Raw genomic sequence first — 20,944 nt, 5'->3', positions numbered from 1 at the left:
AATAAACACCCCTGACTGATCGACTGATTGATGGGGTGGCTCGGGGTCACTCTGGCATCTCTCCAGAAGCCCCAGCGCCACTTGGCGACTCCAGGGGGCTGGAGGTAGGACGGGGGGGCGTCCCGTCCCTGCAGCCAGAGGAAGTCCAAATCTGAACCGCCTACCCCGGTGGCCGCGCCTCCTGACAAAAAGGGTCCGCTTGGCAGCAGCACCCCAGGATTGCAGACGGGAGCTGGGGGCTCACCGCTCCTGACCATCAACCCTTGGGTGGAGGGGGGCACCCAGGGCAGCCGGGACCACATCAAGAATGGAACAGCGAGCATTTGCGGCTCAGGGCCCAATTCCCAAATGGACGCAGGCGCACCTTTCCAGACGTCCCCCGCCATACATCCACAGTGCTGTCTCCGCTTTATACCGATTGTCTCCTTCATCCCCACCTATGTGGTTTCCTCCTCCTTTCCTCCATGGAAACTGCCCTCTCTTAGGTCACCCGTGACCTTCTCCTTCCCGAATCCGACTGCCACTCTGATCCTCCATCTCTCAGCTGCCTTCTACCCTACAGATCACCCCCTTCTCCTTGACGAATCATCCAATCTTCGCTTGAATGACACCATCCTCTCCTGTTGCTCTCTCTCTGGCCGTTCGTTCTCAGTCTCTCTCACGGGCTCCTCTCCGCCTCCCACCCTCTAACTGCGGGAGTCTCTCGGGGCTCAGTTCGGGGGTCCTCTTTTATACTCCATCTACATCCATGAACTCGGAGAACTCATTCGCTCCCACGGCTCCCCCGTGAAGCAGTGTGGCCTGGTGAGAAGAGGACCAACCTGGGAGTTAGAAGACAAGAGTTCTAAACCCAGCTCCGCCAAAACCCTGCTGGGTCACCTCGGGCAAGTCACTTAATTTCTCTGGGCCTCAGCTCCCTCATCTGCAAAGGGATGATTCAATACCAGTCCTCCCTCCCACTTAGACTGTGAGCTCCTGGTGGGACCGGATTATCTTGTATTTACTCCAGCGCGCAGTACGGGGCTTAACACAGAGTAAGCACCTAACAAATGCTACAGTTATTATTATTATGGCTTCAGCTACCATTTTCTCACTTTAGATTCCCAAATGAACCACCCCAGCCCTGACCTTCTCTGCAGTCTCACATTTCCTCCTGCCTTCAAATCACCTCTGCCCGGATGTCCCTGCCGATGCCTCAGACTAAACGTATCCACGTCTTCCCACCCGACCCCCGTTCCTCCTCCTATCGTCCACATCACTGTGGACAATACTCACACCCACGGCCTTAATCCCTGACTCATCTCTCTCATTCAACCCACGGGCTCAATCTGTCTCCGAATCCTGTGGGTTCTCCCTTCGTGACCGCTAAAATCCACCCTTTGCTACTTTGCTGATCCGAGCACTCATCCTGGCCCGCCCTGATTACCGCATCAGCCTCCTTGTTGACCTCCCTGCCTCCTGCCTCTCCTCACTCCGGGCCATACTTCACTCTGCTCCTCAGATCGTTTCTCTGACAAAACATCACTCCGCATCTCCCTCAAAAGCCTCCGGCGGTTGCGCATCCACCTCCACGTCAAAGAGAATCTTACCATCGGCTTTCAAGATCGCTCGTCCCCTCCCGGCTGCGAACCTGCTCCTCCAGCACTTTGCCCCTATCTCATCTTTCACGCCACCGAGCCCTTTCCCGGAGAGGCGGTGTGGTCCACTGAAAAGAGCCCGGGCCTCCAAGTCAGAGAACCTGGGTTCTGATCCTGGCTCTGGCAGTCGCCTACTGGGTGTTCTTGGGCAAGCCGCTTAACTTGTCTGTGTAAAATCAAAGTTCCTACTTAGCGACTGTGAGTGGGACTGGGCCCGTGTCCTACCTGATTATCATCTATCTACCCCAGCGCTTGGAACAGCACTCCTCATACAGTAACCACTTAACAGACACCAGCATTATTATACGAATCGTACTTTCCAGATGCTTGGTACAGTGCTCTGCACACAGGAAGCGCTCGGTAAATATGACTGACTGAATCATGTCCTCCCTCTGGCCTGGAACTCCTCCCCCTCCCTATCCCCCAGGCCACCTCCCCATCTTCAAAGCTTTATTAAGGTCACATCTCCTCCGAGAGGCCTGTCCGATTAAGCCCTCTTTCCCTGACTCTCTCTCTCTCCCTTCTGCACTGCCCTGGTGCTCGGATCTTTGACCTCTGGGATTTGATATCTGCCTCACCCTCAGCCCCACAGCACTTACGGACAGATCTGCAATCTATTCATATTAATGACAGTCTCCTCCTCTAGGCCATAAACTTCTTGGGGGCGGGGAACGTGTCTGATAATAATAATAATGGCATTGCTTAAGCGATTACTATGTGCCAGGCACTGAGGCGACTACAAATAAATCGGGTTGGACACAGGCCCACACGGGGGTTCACGGTCTCAATCCTCATTTTACAGACGAGGTAACTGAGACACAGAGAAGTGAAGGGACTAGTCCAAGGCCGTGTAGCAGAGAAGTGGCGGAGCAGGGATTAGAACCCATGACCTTCTGACGCCCAGCCCCCTGCTCTATCCACTAGACCATGCTGTTTCTCAGCGTCTACCAACTCCGTTGCACTCTCCCAAGCGCTTCGTAAAGGGCTTGACTGACCGACGTGCTCCTCGGTGATGCGGCTGGATCGTGGGGTACATCTTCCCAGGGGCTCACATGCCATTACGTTAGCATCTATTCGAGTCCAGTCCTGATAGGGTGGCTGAGCCTTAATGGGTCAGAAAAAATGACAGTAGATCCCTCCCCACCCTCCCATCCTCTCTCCCCTCCCAGCTCGCCCGTGACTCGAGTCTGGAGCGCAGATCGGGGTGGGACGGAAGGGGAAGCCTCAGGTGGCCCGAGACCCCTGCCCTTCCATCCCGCCGAAGCGGATACAGCTTAAGCGGAGCGATATCGGCTGTCCCCACTCCCCAGATCATTTCTCTAAGAAGACGATGAGTCCACACCTCCCCACCCCTCAAAAACTCCAGCGGTTGAGCGTTCGCCTCCGCATCAAAGACGGTGATCTGAAGCCCGAGGAGCAGGAGGAGATTGAATACCTGTCCAGTAAAGCCTCACTGGCAGCGGAAGAACTGTTCTCGCTCAAGATGGAGTCGATGACCGAGGCGGGGTCTTCGGAGTCGCTGGCTTGCGTGCAATGCAGCTCCGGGGCTTCGCTTCCCGACCCACCGGCCTTGAAGGAATCCTCAGGGATTTCACAAAGTGGGAGTCCCGGGCTTCCCAGATCCAGCCCTACAGGGGCGTCTGTCTGCACTGGAGCCGCACGGTTGTTCCTGAGAGAGAGGCAACGTCAACTCGACGTACACGGTGGAGCATCTCGGAGCGGCAGCCGGCACGCATCTCTTCAACCGTCAAAACCCTCCACCGGCTCCCCGCACCATCTCACAGGAGCCCCTCACGATAATTATAATTGCGCTCTTTCTTCAGGGCTATGTGCCGAGCACCGCACTGAGCGCCGGGGTGGACAGAAGCAAATCGGGCTGGACAGTCAGTCCCGTGTGGGGCTTACGGTTTCATTCCCCATTTTACAGGCGAGGTAACTGAGGCAGAGAGAGGTGAGGCGACTTGCCCGGCGTCACACAGCTGACGAGCGGCCGAGCCGGGATCGGAACCCATGACCCACGGCTCCGAGGCTCCCCGACAACTCACCCGACCGGACATATCGGCTCCCTTCATTCACGCCTCCCCAGCTCTCTCCCTTCCTTCGCCCTCTGGCCACCTTCTAGTTGCACCTTGCTCCACCTCTCACCCACTCCAACCCCTTGCTCTGGGTGACCTTTCCCTCCCTGCCTTATGAGACCCACCAGACCACAGCCCACCCCACAGTCGGATCCCACCTCCTCCGACGAGCCCTCCCGGATTCATTCCCCACACTGTTAGCACTCACGTGCTGCCTTCTACCCAAAATGATTTATTTCGACGATTCAAATTTTAACTACTCCATATCTGCACTTTATGCTTGTCTCTCCCTTTAGAACCTGGGCAGGGAATGCGGCACTTGTTCTGTACTTCTCCGGTGCTTAGCACCCAGTGGGCGCTCCATCAGCAGCATCACTACCGCTTAGCCGCTACAGGGCTGGCCCGCCGAGTCAACTCCCCAGCTGACTCTGTCACTTAACCTCCCCTGGAGCGGCCGACAGAGCCCGGACGTGACCATTATCGATGGCTACCGAGCACTTACGCTGTGCAGTAGCACTGCACTAAGCGCTTGGGAGAATACAGTACAACCAAGCTGGTCGACATGTTCCCTGACCAAGGCAATCTTACAGTCTGGTGCGGGAGGAAGACTTTAATAAGAAGTGAATAATTTATAGAAATAATAATCATTTATTCCGGTCTATGCGCTTAAAACAGGGCTTATGTCTCCGCGTCCATCCCGCTGACCGTTACCCTTGTGGGCAGCAGGTTAAGGGAGGCGGGCGGGCGGTGGCCCCTGGTGTAAGAAACTCCCGGCTTGGGGGTCCTGTCCCTGAAGCCCCTGTTCTGACAAAGATGGAGGGGAAAACAAAGGTAGGTCTGAGGCCCCCTCCCACTGATCATGGCTCTGTCACGTTCACACTTCCCAAACAGGAAGTGGGTGGGGGGGTCGACGGTGGCGTTTTTGTTTCGGGGGGGCGGGGAGGGGAGAAGCTGTCCCGGGGAGGAAGAGATGCTAATTGTCTGCTGTGTGACCTTGGGCAAGTGCAATTTATCTCAGTTACCTCATCTGTAAAATGGGGGATTAATACTGAGAGCCCCAGATGGGACAGGGACTGTTTCCAACCCGATTAGTTTCTATCCACCCCAGTGTTTAGTACGGTGCCTGACACACAGTAAGCGCTTAACTAACAGTATGGACAAACAAACTAGGCTGGGTTTTCCCCGTTGATCCGAGGTTCCACTTTTCCCAGGATGTTTCAGATGAAAGAGAGGGCTCTCGCTAACGTGTTCGGGCGCACACCCTCATGGAAAACGCCTTCCGGAAGCTCAGACAAGTTCGGGGGCTTGGCTACCCCCGACTACAGGCCCCTCAGCCCGCATTACAACGGGCATTCGGAATGGAGCTTTCCCCTCACCAGTGAGGTCCCCCGCACCTTCTGTTGGCATGTCTCATAGCTGAGAGAAAGGCGGCAGGAGGGGGATGCAGAGAGCCGCGATCGGGCCTGGGGCCCCACCTCCACCTCTGGTTTCGAGACACCCAAGGGGAGCCCCGCAGAGGAGACAGAAGCAGGCGTGGGCAACCAGGGACTCACCCCCATCTCGGTCTTCAATCAATCAGTGGTATCTACTGAGCGCCTGCTGCGTGCAGAGCACTATTCTGAGCGCTGGAGAGACTACGACAGAGTAGGCATTCCTCATCCCTGTCACGAAGGAGCGGACGAACCAGAGAGGAAGACCGACGCTAAATTACAGGTAGGGGAACCGAATGAGTATATGGATTGTATATAAGTGCCGTGGGGCAGGGGGTTGAGTGAGCACCTAAGTGCTTGCGGCTAAGACGCGAGCGCAAAGGTGATGGAAGGAAAAGGAAAATCGGGAGGGAGAAGGGAGATGAGGCAGGGAAGGCTTCCCGGAGATGTGACTACAGCAGTCCTATGAGGATGGGGAGAGCAGCGGTCTGTCAGATGTGAAAGGGGAGGGAGCTCCCGGCAGGAGAGAGGGGTCATGAATTTGTCTGACCCCGTGGGTCACCGGAAAGGGAGCCCCCAAACCCCCTCTCGGAGGCCATTCACGGCTCTCCCGATCCCGACTCTCCCCTTGATTCTATCTGTCGTGATTACGTTGTCTCGGTTTTGTCCGTCTGTCTCCCCCGATTAGACCGTGAGCCCGTCATTGGGCAGGGATGGTCTCTATCTGTTGCCCAATTGTCCATTCTAAGCGCTTAGTACAGTGCTCAGCACATAGTAAGCGCTCAATAAATACTACTGAATGAATGAATGAATGACTCCTAATGGTACTGTGAGGGAAAGACCGTTCTTTTATTGGGACAGTCGCAAAAAAGCCCGAGAAGTATGTTATGACGAGAATCTGAGGAACACTGGCACCTATCTCCTGCTCCCTGGCCCGGACACAAAGCCCGTTTTTAACGTTTTCGGTCCTTTGGGCTTTGCAGGGAGACTGAAAGTTCTTCCTCAGTGGCCGGCAACCAACGCGTACTTCGTCAGAGGTTCATGTAGGGATTCCTCTGGAGAAGAGGCTGATGAGGAGGCCCCGACTGAGGGTATTATCGAAGAATTATTTGTCCCACGGGGAGGGAGAGTACACCGAAATCGGGTCACCGTGACGGCTTACCTCGCGGCCTCCCGTTCAACTGATCTGACGATGATGTTGAGCATGGTTTTTGCTAAGCGTTTACTACGTGTCAAGCACTGTTCTAGGCACTGGGGTAAACACAAGTTAATCAGGTCGGACACAGTCCCTGCCCCAGGTGGGGCTCGCAGTCTAGGTAGGAGGGAGACCAGGTACTCGGTCCCCGTTTTACAGTCGAGGCTCTGAGGTATACAGAAGTGACGTGACTTGCCCGAGGTCACACACGCAGGTAAGTGGCGGAGGGATCAGAACCCAGGTCCCCTGACTCCCGGTCCCGCGCTCCTTCCACGAGGCCAGGCCGCTTCCACCCAGCCGGTGGGGGAGGTGGCCGGAGCCTCGGACCGTCTCCCAAACTCCAGAGCAAGACGCTTCTGGGTTGGTCCCGCGCTTACCCGTTACTCCCACTTGGCTGGGCCGGACCGGCGGGTCCCTGGGGGATGCCGTCCACAGCGTTGGTGACCTCGCGGATGATCACGCCGCTTCTGTCCCCGCCGTTCGGAGTGCCGTGTTCCAACATCTCCACCTGGGCAGGGCCGGAAAAGAAGGAAACGGGGCCGGTGACGCGACGGGGTTCCGTTTCACGTTTCGATGGACTTCGGTTTCGCGGTCTGACTGAGTCCAGTTTCACAGTCCGGCTTTCCCACGTCAGATTCGATGCATTTCCCCCTCAAGAGCGGGGCGGCCGAAGGGGAGACACGTACCCCGAGAACCGGACCCCGCCTTCGCTACCACCTCACCCTCCCTCCCACGCACGCCCCGCTGTCCCCGAAGCACCCGGCTCATCTCGGTGACGGCCGGGGTCGCCCCTCTCTCCCCCCACCCCCTCCGTGAGCTCACCGCTTCGCCGCCCTCCACTGGGATCCGGATGTACTGACGGCTGTACTTGGAAGCCGGGGAACCGGCAGCATCCGGTAACGACCTGCAGCGAGACCACGTTGAAGACCGGGTCGGCGACGGGCGAGGAGGAAGCGGGCAGCCGGGACTCCCGACGGCCCCACTCGGCTAGTCAATCAGTCGATCCTATTTGTTGAACACTTACTGTGCGCAGAGCGTTAGGCGTTCCCTGCCCACAAGGAGCTTAGAGTCTAAAGGGACCGCCTAGCCGAAGATCAGGGAGCAGGCCTGTCCGCCCGGCACCGTCTGAGCCCGGGCAGCCGGTCAGACTGCTTCCTCCTCCGCTGGGGAACTACCCGACGGACGCGTTCCTCACCCTCCATATCCGCGCTGCTCTAATTCCCGCTCCCGGTCTCGTTTCCAACCCGGTGAAAAGGAATCCGGAGGCCCGGCCTCCAATTTCCCCTGGACTGAGGAGTCAAGCCAGTAGGCCCGTAGGGTACCCCGGAGACCCTTCACACGCCAGACGGACAGACTGGAGGTGCAGGCACCCCTGCCCTCCTGCGCCCAAATGTCCAGCTGGCCGGAACCCCGGGACCTTCCCCGTGGCCCTCCGGCTTAGGTGTGGGGCCGGGATTAGACTGGGCTGGAGGCCTGGGAAGGTTTCTGGCCAGTCAGGACCCCAGGCAGGGTGAAAGCCTGGTGGGTCTTCCCGAGACGTGGAAGGGAGAGGGGCTTTTCTGTTCTTTACGTGGCCACGTACTCTACCGGAATCTCGCTCATTCCCTCTGGGCGTCGGACGGTGAGACCCGCCGGGAACCGGGCTCTGCCCGGCAAAGGGGCTACGGTGATTGTGTGAGGCGACGGCCCAGCCCCCGAGCCGAGGAAGAAACTGGCCGGCCCGGTGCGAGGCCCCCGCCGCCGCAACCCGTTCCTGGGTCAGCCCTGCTCTTCCGCCTCCTGCCTGGCCCACGCCTGACTGGGGTGGGGTGGGGACACGGCTCTAGCTGAGAGGTGGCGTGAGTCGTGGTGGCCCCTTGCCTTATTTTACCTTCCCACCCAAACTCTGTCCTCCCCCGACTTTCCCATCGCCGTACGCGGCCCCGATATCCTTCCTGTCTCACACGCCCGTGGCTTTGGCGTCATCCTTGACTCCCCTCTCTCATTCAACCCACATATTCGATCCATCACTAAATCCTGTGTCGGCTCCACCTTCACAACATCCATCCAAACTTCTATCACGTTAATCCAAGCACTTATCCTACCCCGCCTCGATTGCTGTATCGGCCTCCTTGCTGACTTCCCCGCCTCCTGTCTCTCCCCACTCCGGTCCACACTTCACTCTGCTGCCCAGATCATTTTTCGGCAAAAATGTTCAGGCCACACCTCCCCGCTCTTCAAGAACTTCCAGCGGTCGCCCATTCACCTCCGCATCCAACGGAAACTCCTCACTACTGGCTTTAGAGCGCTCCAACGCCTTGCCTCTTCCTACCTCACCTTGCTACCGTCCTACTATAATCCAGCCCCGACACTTCACTCCTCAAATGCCTACCCACTCACCGTACCTCCATCTCATCTACCTCACCGCTGAGCTCTCCCTCACATCCTGCCTCTGGCCTGGAACGCCCTCCCTCCTCATATCTGACAATTCCTCTCCCCCGCTTCAAAGCCTTATTGAAGGCGCATCTCCTCCGAGAGGCCTTCCCTGACCAAGCCGTTTTCCTTTTCTTCAGCTCCCTTTATTCACCGCCACGGCGCTTACGTCCTTGTCTGTAATTTTATTTATTTATATCCACGTCCGTCTCCCCCTCTAGACTGTAAGCTCGCTGTGGGCAGGGAATGCGTCTGTTATATTTCACTCTCCCAAGTGCTTGGTCCACACTGTCTTGTCAGCGGGCCACAGGTCAGTACTGGGGGGAATCGTGGCCACAGGGCAAGTTTCTCCAGATGCAACTGGGGAAGAATAGGGGTCCCCCGGTGTACAAGGGGACTTGTGTGAGTTGCAGATTCAGTGAACAGCCTTGGACTCCTTCACCTAGGGCACCATCGCCGAGCACGGCTCTTACCCCGGGCTAATTCTGGGCTGCCCATACCCATCCCTCCCTGCCTCCTGTCTCTCCCCACTTCCCTCTGCTGCCCGAATCGTTTTCCTAAAGAACGCTCAGTCCGGAACCGCCTCCTCCTCCTCCAGGGGCTGCCCGACCACCTCCGCATCGAACGGACACTCCTCACCACTGGCTTAAAGGCACTCGATGGGCTCTCCACCTCCTGCCTGCCCTTGCTGATCTCCGAATCCAACCCAAGTCACAACCCAGTGCCAAACTACTCAGTGACTCCCAATCGTGTCTGAAACGGTGCCAACCTCTCACCCACGCCCTGCCTCTGCCCTGGAACTCCCACTTCACATCTGATCGACCACCGCTCTAGCTACTCCTAAAATCACTTCTCCTCTGTGAAGCTTTCCCCGACTAACCCATTTCCCCATACCACTTGCCCTCTCCACTGCTTCACCTACGTACAGAGATCTGTACCCCCTCGGCCCTTATTCACCCCACCCTCAACCCTACAGTACCTGGTACATAGTTTTACACACTTGTCATTTCCCCCATCTGCATTTATCTTGATGCCAGACTCCCTGACTGGACTGTAAGCTCCTTGGGGGCAGGGATCTGACCTTCCAATTCTATTTCATTGTATTCTCCCAAAAGGCTGGCACAGTGCTCACCGTAAGTGCTCAATAAATACCACCGATTGATGGATACCTGGCTTGGCTTGGAAACCGCAAGTCTTACCTGTTCCTCTTCACTCCCACGATGTAGTTTCCTCTCATTAAACTCAGGATGAACTGGAGGATCTGGGACAGAAAAGTGGATTTTATTCAGCAGGGGACCGCTTCGACCAGAAAAGAAGCCGACCGGCTCTTGAGAAGTGAGGATCCGGAGCCGACGGGTGCACAGATTTCCCGTCGGCACAGATTTCTGAGACGTGGTGGTTTATTCCCCCCCACCCAGTCGGCTCGGCTGGCTCCAGCCTCTTTCAGAGAAACCCCGGTAGGACGGAAAGTGGGAGAAACAGTGGTGGAAAATAGTTCCCGGAGGACAACCGGTACCTTAGACAGCAGCTGCTGCTGTTGGCTGTGTTTCTGCCTCAGGCTTGCCACTTCTTTCCACAGTGCTTTATTTTCCCTGAAACAAAACGAGTCCCAGAATGAAGACGGGCAGGAGGAAGAGGGAGGCCCGCAGGCGCTGGCCCTGACCCCGGCACCCGGCTGGCTCCTCGTCCTTGCCCAGGCCGAGCCGGGGAGACTGCCTGCCCCGTTCGGCCTTGAAAGCCGCCCACCGGGACTCTGGCTTCGCCTCGGGCTGGAAGGATCCAGGTCTCCCGTTGCTCAGAGGTAAAGACACTGCTCGCTTCCTCACAGGCACAGAGCGTTCATGGGGACCCCTGGGTGGCCACACGCCAGGGGACCCTGCAGACAGCAAGCGGGAGGAGTGGGTGGAGATACTCATTCGGCCATGACCATTAAGGCAAACAAACACCGCTCCCGGGGGTGCCCCCTTTTCATTGTGATCTCGGAGGGGAGGCAGACTGGGGGTGGGGCAGGGAGGAAAAGAGGCGGGGGAAAAGAAGGGAAAAATAAGGAAAGAGAGAGGAGGAGGGAGAAAGAGGAAGCCAATATGCAGAGCTCCTCCTCCTCCACTTCTGTTTTGGGGTCCCTGACGGGAGGGAGTGGGGACTCCGGGGCGTCTCATCCGGCTAAAGCAGGAAACATGTCTACCGCCTCTGTTGTACTGTACTCTCCCAAGCGCTTGGTACACTGACTGTCTGATCGATAAAGGCCCCTTCCCTGCTCCAAACTCCCAGGGGAGGGGCCGCCTGCTGCCAAACCTTTGGCTTGACGGAAGCGGCTGCGGAGTGCGTGTTCCAGCCAACGGTCTGGGTGTGACTGGCCGGGAGGCCTTCCGGTCGGGCCCCGAAGTCGACACGGCCCATGGTGGGCCGGGGGAATTACCGGCTGGGCCCCACAACGGGTGGGGGGCCTTCCAGCCGCCAGGCAGGACAGGGGCTACCACCAGGCCCCAGGGTCTGTGCGGCCCAAAGAGTTAAGGTCATTTGTGCCGCTGTGGTTAGAGATGGCAAGAGCGAGCGGCACCTGTGATGCGCGCTGGGCCGGGGGATCCAACCCCAGCAGGCCCTGGGCTGGGCCCCTCCCCTGAGGGGGGGCAAGAGAAAGGGCCGTCTGCGGCGTGGCGGATCTGGAGAGGGGTCCCCTGAAGCGCCCAAGCGGGGAGCAAGGCAGGCACCCAGCCCTGCAGAGAACCAGAAAAATGGCAGTGCCATGCTCTTCCTGCTCCTCCTCTGCTTAGCTTATCACCCCCGGGCCGGGCTCGTGGCTGCTCCTGGGCCCACATCCCCTTCCCGGGGCGCCGACCCCACAGCCGCCCGGCTTAGCCGGTTCGCTCTCGGCACCCTTTGGGGCATGCTGATGGCAACGGCGGGCATAGGGGCGGGAGGGGGCAGCTTGGAAGCGGTCCCAGGGCAGGACACGAGAGCAGCCCCATTGCACTTGCAACCTGGTAAGAGGGAAACCTCATGGATTCCCAGACGAGGGGAGATGGGCGGAGGCCCAGGAGGTGAGTCGCCATCTTGGCTCTACTCCTGGCCCCTCAGGACGAGGCAGGCTAGCTAAATCCAGCACCAGGGAGGGGGAGGGGGCTCGTGGCAAGATCCCCACGGAGCCGAGTCCACGGGGGGCATCGGGATCATCGCCCATATGAGGCGGGCACCTAGGGACCACACTAGGTTCTCCTCCGCATACGGGTGTGTAGGAAGCTCATGACTAAGGGGGAGGAGCACGGTGCAGTGGATGGAGCATAGGCCTGGGAGTCAGAAGGTCATGGGTTCTACTCCTCCCTCTGCCATTTGTCTGGTGTGTGGCCTTGGGCAAGTCACTTCACTTTTCTGGGCCTCAGTTACCTCTTAATGGGGACTAAGACTGTGAGCCCCATGTGGGAGAGGGACTGCGTCCAGGCCGATTTGCTTGTATCCACCCCGGCACTCAGTACAATCCCTGGCACATAGTAAACTCTTAATAAATACCAGGACTATTATTATTATTATTACCTATTGGAATTCACTTCCGGCCCCGACTTCGGCTCCTACCCAGACCCCTGCAAGGAGGCAGCCTACCATCAGGCTCAGAGAATCCCCTTTTCCTAGATAGGATAGATCAAGTCACGCAGTTCCCCCTCAGGAAATTCACTTCTCCGAGAAGAGCCCTCCCAGATTCCTGGGGCTGGAAGGATCCCACAGTGGCCGAGGGCCAGATGAGTGCAGACAGAAGGGAAATCCGGCCTAGATTCACAGGGAAGGAGATTTCTTCACTTCCCTCGGTAATCCTTTCCACTGTTTAACAAATCTGGTCTTTTGGGAAGTTCTTCGCCGCTCTCTAGCCTCACCCATCCTGGTGCAGTTTCAGGCCCACTTCTGGTTCTGCAACCTTGGAGACGGAGAATGCTCGACATTAACTCTTCACACACGAGACTAGGGGCAGTCCCTTGTCTCAGATCAGATTATACGAACCAGTGCTTTCCGGCCGATTCCACCCTGGAGACCCTGGAACGCCGCCTCCCCTTTCCACCTCTCACGCTCTCTCCTCTGCCCCCGTCTTCTCCTCTCTTCCCCTCCTCATTCCCACTCTCGCCGGCCCGGTCCCCTCCTCTGATTATCCCTCGCCTCCTGCCGTCTGCCTTTCTATGGTATTCGTTAGCGCTTACTATGTTCCAGGCACTGTTCTAAGCGTTAGGGTAGATCCGGGTGTACACGGTCCATGTCCCACATGGGGCTCACGGTCTTAAGTCCCATTTTACAGGTGAGATCGTTGAGGTACAGAGAAGTGAACTGACTTGTCCAAGATCACACAGCAGACAAGTGGTGGAGCTGGGATTAGAACCCAGGGCCTTCTGACTCCCAGACCCGAGCTCTGTCCACTGGGCCAAGCTACTTCTGCCTACCCTCTCGTCCCGGTCCCCCCGACATTCCCCACGTCCCTCATCAGGGTCAGGAAGGAAACGCAGGCTTTCCCTGGTCTACATGCAGGCCAGAGGTAAAAGGGGAGGGGAGAGAGAGGAAAGAGAGGCAAAAATGGCCAACGTAACAACTGAAAAACGGCTGCATGGGAGCCAGGAGAGGTAGTTTTCTTTTTAGGGTCCCATTTGCACACACCTTTCTGGAGCTCTCTATCAGGGTCTGGAATTCCGGGCCCAGAAGGCAGTGCCCACAGGAGAAATCCCTCCGTCTGCCCAGGCGGGGCCCACCCCATCCTGACAGGAGCCAAGGTAGCCCTCCAACGGGCCCGGAGAGAGCCAACGTAACCGGTCCCCTCCCAACCACAGCCTTCCCTGCCCCCGGTTAAGCCACCCCAATTCTACAACCGTCACTTATCTGTCTTGTCTGCCAACATCAGAACTGTCTTTTCGCTCTCCTCTGGATCCTCTGCCTGACCGAGGCTCCTAGATGAGGCAAGTAACATCACCCCTTTCCCTCATTAAACACTCTGCCGGCTCTTAATCCATTTTAGGGGGAAATGAGGCAGAGAAAAAGTAAGTGTTTCCTCTCCAGGATGGGCTGTGTGTCAGCATTCATTCATTCGATCGTATTTACTTACTGCTTACTGCGTGCAGGGCACTCTACTAAGCGCTTGGGGAAGTACAATACAACAGTAAACATTCCCTGCCCGCAGCAAGCTCACAGTCTAGAATGGGGGAGACAGACATCAATGTAAATAAATAAATAAGTGTTTCGGGGCGGGGAGGAGGGAAGAGCAAAGGGAGCACGTCAGGGGGACGCGGAAGGGAGTGGGAGATGAGGAAGAGTGGGGCTTGGTCCGGGAAGGTCTCTTGGAGGAGACGGGCCTTCAGTAAGGCTCTGAAGGTGGGGAGAGTAATTGCCTGACAGAGTAGAGGTGGGAGAACGTTCCAGGTCGGAGGCAGGACATGGGCAAGGGTTCATGGGCAAGGGTTCAGCGGCAAGAGAGGCGAGATCGCGGCACAGTGCGAAGGTTAGCACTAGAGGAGCAAAGTGTGCGGGCTGGGTTGTAGAAGGAGAGAAGCGAGGCGAGATGAGGTCGGAGGGGGCACGGTGATGGAGTGCTCTAAAGCCAACGGAGAGGAGTTTTTGTTGGATACAGAGGTGGATGGGCAACCAGCGGGGTTTTCTGAAGAGCGGGGTGACACGTCCAGAAGGTTTTTGTAGAAAAATGATCCCGACAGCAGAGTGAAGTATGGACTGGAGTGGGGAAAGGGAGGAGGCTGGGAGGTCAGCAAGGAGGCTGATGCAGTCATCCAGGCGGGATACGATGAGTTACTATATTAACGTGGTACCAGGACAGAAGCAGCTGTGGCTTAGTGGCAAGAGCGCGGGCTTGGGAGTCAGAGGTCGTGGGTTCTAATCCCACCTCCGCCGCTTGTCAACTGTGTGACTCTGGGCAAGTCACTTCACTTCTCTGGGCCTCAGTTCCCTCATGTGTAAAACGGGGATGAAGACGGTGAGCCCCACGTGGGACAACCTGATTATCCTGTATCTACCCCAGCGCTTCGAACAGTGCCTGGCACACAGGAAGCGCTTAACAAATACGATTATTATGATTATGGACGGGGAGGAAAGGGTGGATTTGGCCGAGGTCGTGAAGGTGGGACAGAGCAATTACCCTGACAGTGAAGATCAGCTGCCTTAAGCCCAGGTCCCGTGAGCAACAATCAAGCCTCCTCCCTCAGCAGTTTCATTCATTCAATCAATAGTATTTATTGAGCGCTTACTATGTGCAGACCACTGTACTAAGCGCTTGGAATGTACAAATCGCTAACAGACAGAGACAGTCCCTGCCCTTGGACGGGCTTACAGTCTAATCGGGGGAGACGGACAGACAAGAACAATAGCAATAAATAGAATCAGGGGGATGAACATCTCATTAAAACAATAGCAAATAAATCGAATCAAGGCGATGTACATTTCATTAACAAAATAAATAGGGTTCTAGTGTCAGAGTGTTACGGTCCCACGATCCTGGCCGCAGTGGCCTGGGACGCTGTCTTTAAGCTTCCTGGGGGTCCCGGGGCCTAACCTCCCCGGGCTGCAGGGTGGTCCCAGGTCCGCTCCGGCTGAAGGTCAGTTTCCCGGCCCACGGACCCACTCACCTCTTCATGTTGGCTAGCTTGGCATCCATGCTGCTCTGCTGCTCTCGCATCCCCTGGACCTCAGACAGCACTTTCTGCAAGGCTTCCGGGCACACTTTGAGATCCTCCGCTCTCACTGTGGACACCTACAAAGGCGCAGAAGCGGAGCTGGTTCAGTAACTCCTCTCCCCGCTCCCGATCGCCGTCAACTTTACTGCTGGGCGGAGGCGCCGTTACAGTACAACGACGATCCTGAGGAAGAGCCGGGGCAGAGTCCGGGACGTAAAGGGTTTGTAGCCATGACTTTAGCCTTTTTGAACAGGAGATCAGTAACCAGAAGCCCTGCTATGGGTTGGCCCACTCTAAAGACCTGGGTTCTGATCCCAGCTCTGCTATGAAGCAGTGTGGCTCAGTGGAAAGAGCCCGGGCTTGGGAGTCAGAGGTCGTGGGTTCTAATCCTGGCTCCGCCGCTTGCCAGCTTTGTGACTGTAGGCAAGTCACATCACTTCTCTGTGCCTCAGTTACCTCATCTGTAAAATGGGGATTAAAACTGTGAGCCCCACGTGAGACGACCTGATCACCTTGTATCCTCCAGCGCTTAGAACAGTGCTTTGCACACAGTAAGCGCTTAACAAATACCGCCATTCTTCTTCTTCTTATTATTTGTCTGCTGTGTGACATTGGGTAACTAATAACAGCTACGGCATTTATTAAGCACTTTCTGGGTGCCAGGCACCGTTCTAAGTGGTGGGATGGATACCGGCAAATCGGGTGCGTCACAGTCTCTGTCCCACCTGGGACTCGCAATCTTAATCCCCATTTTACATCTTGACTGAGGCGCAGAAGTGATATGATTTGCCCCAGGTCACACAGTAGAGACGTGGTGGAGCACGGATGAGAAACAGGGTTCTTCTGATTCCCGGGCCCGTGCTCTAGTCCCTAGACCACGCTGCTTCTCCAAGTTAATTCACGAAACTTCTCTGCGACTCAATGACCTCATCTGTAAAATAGGGACTAAGACCGTAAGCCCCACGTGGGACAAAGGACTGCGTCCGACCTGATTAGCTTGTATTTACCCAGGCGCTTGTATGGTGCCTGGCAACAGTAAGCACTAAACAAATCCCATAAAAACAAAAAAACAAAGCGAGCCCTGCTCTGGGGATCGGGAGACCTGGGTTCTCTCCTTGGTTCTGCTTGCCGCTGGCTGTGACCCTGGGCAAATCACTTCACTTCTCTGTGCCTCAGTTACCCCATCTGAAAAATGGGAATTGGGACTGCAAGCCCGACGTGGGATAGGGACCGTGTCCAATCCAATTTGCTCGTATCCACCCCAGCGCTTACGTGCAGTACCTGGCACACAGTGAGTGCTTAACAAATACCACAATTATTATGATTAACACAACGGGCAAAGACCGCACATCTACTACCCGCCTCCTAGCTCTTTGGGCTCCAGGTCCCCAGCGAGGAACACGACCGGCAGGGAGGAGAGAGTGTGAGTGAGAACTTGTCGATGTCTCTGAGCAGGGATTCAGCCCCGAATCCTCAGGACCGGGGCTCATCCGTCCGTCCCGCCCAGAGACGCCACCGCCAAACGGATTTCGCCTGGACGAGAGGTGGCCAGGCACCTTACTCGATCGCGCGAAGAAGTCTCTGTCAAGAGCTAAGGCCCGAACACCATCTGCGCCATTCTTTCCAAGTCACTGGGAGTGACCGAGCTGGGTTCTCAACGATATCGCTCGGCACCGCTCAAATCTGCACCAAATATTTACTGCTGCCCTATTTAGCGGACGCCTGCGTCACAGAGGGCTCTGGGGATCACTCGGAGGGCAGCGGCTGTAATCTTCCACAGCATGGCTCAGTGGAAAGAGCATGGGCTTTGGAGTCAGGGCTCATGAGTTCGAATCCCAGCTCTGCCACTTGTCGGCTGTGTGACTGTGGGCAAGTCACTTAACTTCTCTGTGCCTCAGTTCCCTCATCTGTAAAATGGGGATTAAGTCTGTGAGCCCCACGTGGGACAACCTGATTCCCCTATGTCTACCCCAGCGCTTAGAACAGTGCTCGGCACATAGTAAGCGCTTAACAAATACCAACATTATTATTATTCCACCACCCAGGACCCGTGAGAGGAGCTGGGTCCCTCGGGAAGCGAATCCCACCAGGTCCCCGCAGCCCAATTTAGAGACAGGATCCTCTGGAGACAGGGGAACGCGCTTCTTCCTCTCTAGGGCCGTTGCGAGTTCTCCACTTTGGTTCTCCCCGCCCTTCTCCTGGCCCCCTCCTTCACTCGTAGGAAGCCCCTCCACCAGCTCAGCCTCGGTGGTCTCTTCCAGAGCTTCCCGGGCCGCTATGTGGCCCGACGGGGGAAACTCTCATTGCCTCCCAGCCCCGTTGGCCGCAGTGGAAGACGGCACTTGGATCTCCAAAGTCTCGTTCGGGATTGCAGGCAGATGCGGAGTCCGGGAGGAGGGAAGGCTGGCCGGGGGGTTGGGGGATGGCTTGCGGTAAAGCATTCAATTTCATCCATGAAACACAGAGAACAAAATCAAGTATTTGTTTCTTAAGCGATTCTGTCCCCCAGACACCGCTTCCCCAAATGCTCCACCACACAGTGTGATGTCTCTATCCATCCCTGCAGCTCTCTGGCAAGAAGAAGCGGGGCCAATAAATGTCATGGGTTAGGACCAGGAACTGGCTCGACTGGTTACTGTCTGAAGGGTCTACGGGCTTTTAGACTGGACTTGGTCATAAACCAGTCTTCAGCAAAGAAGTCCAGAAGGCTGGCTGGGTGCCCAAATTATCACCCAAATAAAAATGGGGGGAGAGGGGAGGGTGCGCGCAAATACCTTGCGTTTGATGTTTTCCAGAAGGCTGGCTTCCCCCTGTTTGAAGAACGGATGCTGAAATTCAATCGCCGAGCTCTTCTCCTGGATGATCATTCCACTCTCCAGGGCGATCACTTTGCGGAAGCCATCTAGGGAAGAGACACCATGACGTCACCAGCCGATCCCTCCTCAGCTGAGAGGGCAGAAAATCAGGAGGCAGAGGCCCAGGAGGGAAATCCTCCCAAATGCTTAGTACAGTGCTTGAATGAAATGACCGCCCGGCTCCCCCGCCTCCCGGCCCCTCGGCTGGGAGAACTCCAGGGTGGGTGGGCCTCACGGAGCCACTGCCGCCTCGCGGGGATCGGAAAAAACGGGGGACGGCCGCAGACCCCCTTGCCCCACGGGTGTCTCGGGGCAGGCGGTCTGGTTACCGGCTTGGGGATTCTGACCTCCAAGGCCCGTGCTTGACAACCAGCCCCAACGAACCCCGGGCCCTTTAGCCATCCTCGGTGACGCAGCAGGGCGGAGGGAAATGGGGAGAGGGGAGGCTGAGAGCCACCGATAAATCCGAGACTTCTCTCTGGGGCACCAGTGTCGACTCCTCTACACTCCACCTCGCCCCAGAGTCCACCGGGGAAGGGCCAGGTGGATGGATGGTCTGGGGTTTCCATCCCTTCCCCCCTTGACCGTCCTCAGAGGTGACCCGGTCCACACCCTCGCACCAGAAGACGGCAAGCAAGAGGTGGGATAATCAACGGCCTGGATCTCCATTCCCCAACAGATGCATTCCAACCAGAACGTCTAAGACTTTTTAGAGCGCCACGAGGACCGACTGCGATGCAAGACTAGGGAAATACAGGGTCTCGATCACACTATCACCGTATCACCGGGAGACGGGATTTTAGCAGGACTTCGAAGATGGGGAGAGAGGTGATCTGATCATTATGTCTGGACCCCCAGCCAGAAGGCAGTTGTTTCTAAAATAATTCAGTGAGGCCACCCTGGGCGTGGACCTAAATTGTAACCTGAAGGCAGGGATGGTGTCTCCCAATTTAGAGTAACGCACTGCTCTGCACACAGTAAGCGCTCAATAAGTAGCACTGATGGATTGATCCGATGAGGATGAAAAGCACTCTCGAGCTGCTGTGGAAGCTGCCTAGTCCCCTTGTGTCGCCCCCCCAAGCTCTAAATAGAAGCCACGATGCAGAAGGCACGTTCCCCGCCCCACTGTCTTCTGGGGTAGATCGATCCAGAGCTTTACCCCAACAGTGACTGGCCGAGATTCGGGATTTGGAAATCCCTCCCGATCAAGCGTCGAATCCCTTGACTACGGCAGGATCAAACAAAGCCCCTGAGAAATGCACCTTGGGTCAGCTCTTCAACCCACCCATTCCGGGATCCAGTTCCCAAAGAGGAAACCGGGATTCCTGGAGAAGCCACATGGCTGCTGGACTTCAGTACAAATAAATGGGCATCAAATTAAAAAAATTAAAATTACAAGATATGTACATAAGTGCTGTGGAACGAGGAGGGGGGAAGAGCAAAGGGGCGAAACAGGGTGACGGCGGATGAGGAAAAGTGGAGATTTTTGAGGAGGGGGGGTGATATGCCCTGAGCGTTTCTGTAGAAAGATAAGCACATAAGTAGGGGGAGGCTGGAGGTGAGGTTCAAGGGGCACAGATTCCAGTTAGAAGCAGTGTGGCCTAACGGATAGAGCACGGGCCTGGGAGTTGCAAGGACCTGGATCCTAATCCCAACTCCGCCACTCGTCTGCTGGGTGACCTCGTGGAAGTCCCTTCACTTTTCTGGGCCTCGGTTACTTCAGCTGCAAAATGGGAATTAAGACCGTGAGCCCCGTGTGGGACTGGGAATGAGTCCGACCTGATTACCTCGTATCTACCCCAGTGCTTAGAATAGTGCCTGACACATAATAAGCGCTTATCAGATGCCATAATTTAAAAAAAAGTGGGTAGGTGACACAGAAGAGAGGGCAAGTAGGGGAGACGAGAGCTTAACCTCTTGGAGATGTGGTTTAATACGGCTTCGAGAATGGCAAGAGGGGTGACCATCGGCTACAAAGGCGAAGGCACCTGATTCTGCTGCATTCTACTCTCCCGAGCGCTTAGTACGGTGCTCTGCACACAGATAGCGCTCAATAATAAATACCATTGAGTGACTGACTGATCTCCAGGCCAGAGGGAGCAAGTGGACAAGAAGTGATTCATCGAAAGGAATCATTTATGGATCTCTGTGATCATCCCCGGAGCCTCCAGCTGGGCAACTTCCTGAGGGGACAAACTCCAAGCGTTTACTCGTCTGCCCCACCCATTCCTACGATTCTTCAGGCTTTTTTTATAATGGCATTTGTTACGCGCTACGTGCAAAGCACTGTTCTGAGCGCTCCACCGCTCGCTGGCCCCGGCCTCCCTCCAACTGCCTGGCAGGGCAGGCCCATTTCGAGAGTCGGGAAGGTGAATTTTGAGACGCGGCAGGGGCTGAGCGGAAAGAGCACCGGCCCAGGAGGTTACCGGTTAATAGTAATAATCGTAATCACTTTGGTGTTTGTTAAGCGTTACGTGCCAGGCTACTAAGCAAGGAGATAGGTACAAGGTGATCGGGTTGGGCACAGTCCCTCTCCCACTTGGGGCTCACCGTCGTCATCCTCATTTTCCAGATGAGGTAAATGAGGAACGGAGAAGTGAAGTGGCTTGCCCAAGGTCACGCAGCAGGCAAATGGCGGAGCGGGGATCAGAACCCAGGTCCTTCTGACTCCCCGGCCCGTGCTCTATCCA

The 20,944-nt window shown here is 56.4% G+C and overlaps 1 protein-coding gene across 1 annotated transcript in view; it reads right to left on the bottom strand.

Moving 5' to 3' along the window:
• Window positions 1-20,944, bottom strand: part of LOC100681251 (heat shock factor protein 3-like) — a 47,403-nt gene that overhangs the window by 10,048 nt on the left and 16,411 nt on the right. Inside the window, exons 3-9 of the mRNA XM_029067532.2 lie at window positions 18,174-18,301; window positions 15,352-15,476; window positions 10,266-10,341; window positions 9,949-10,010; window positions 7,160-7,241; window positions 6,715-6,845; window positions 3,073-3,306 (exon numbers count right to left, since the gene is read on the bottom strand). Of these exons, the coding sequence (XP_028923365.1) occupies window positions 3,073-3,306; window positions 6,715-6,845; window positions 7,160-7,241; window positions 9,949-10,010; window positions 10,266-10,341; window positions 15,352-15,476; window positions 18,174-18,301 (838 nt within the window). The remainder of the gene's footprint in view (window positions 1-3,072; window positions 3,307-6,714; window positions 6,846-7,159; window positions 7,242-9,948; window positions 10,011-10,265; window positions 10,342-15,351; window positions 15,477-18,173; window positions 18,302-20,944) is intronic.

Source organism: Ornithorhynchus anatinus, chromosome 6 (genome assembly GCF_004115215.2).
Source record: "Ornithorhynchus anatinus isolate Pmale09 chromosome 6, mOrnAna1.pri.v4, whole genome shotgun sequence".
NCBI lineage: Eukaryota > Metazoa > Chordata > Mammalia > Monotremata > Ornithorhynchidae > Ornithorhynchus > Ornithorhynchus anatinus.
This window is presented reverse-complemented; position numbering and strand designations above follow the sequence as displayed.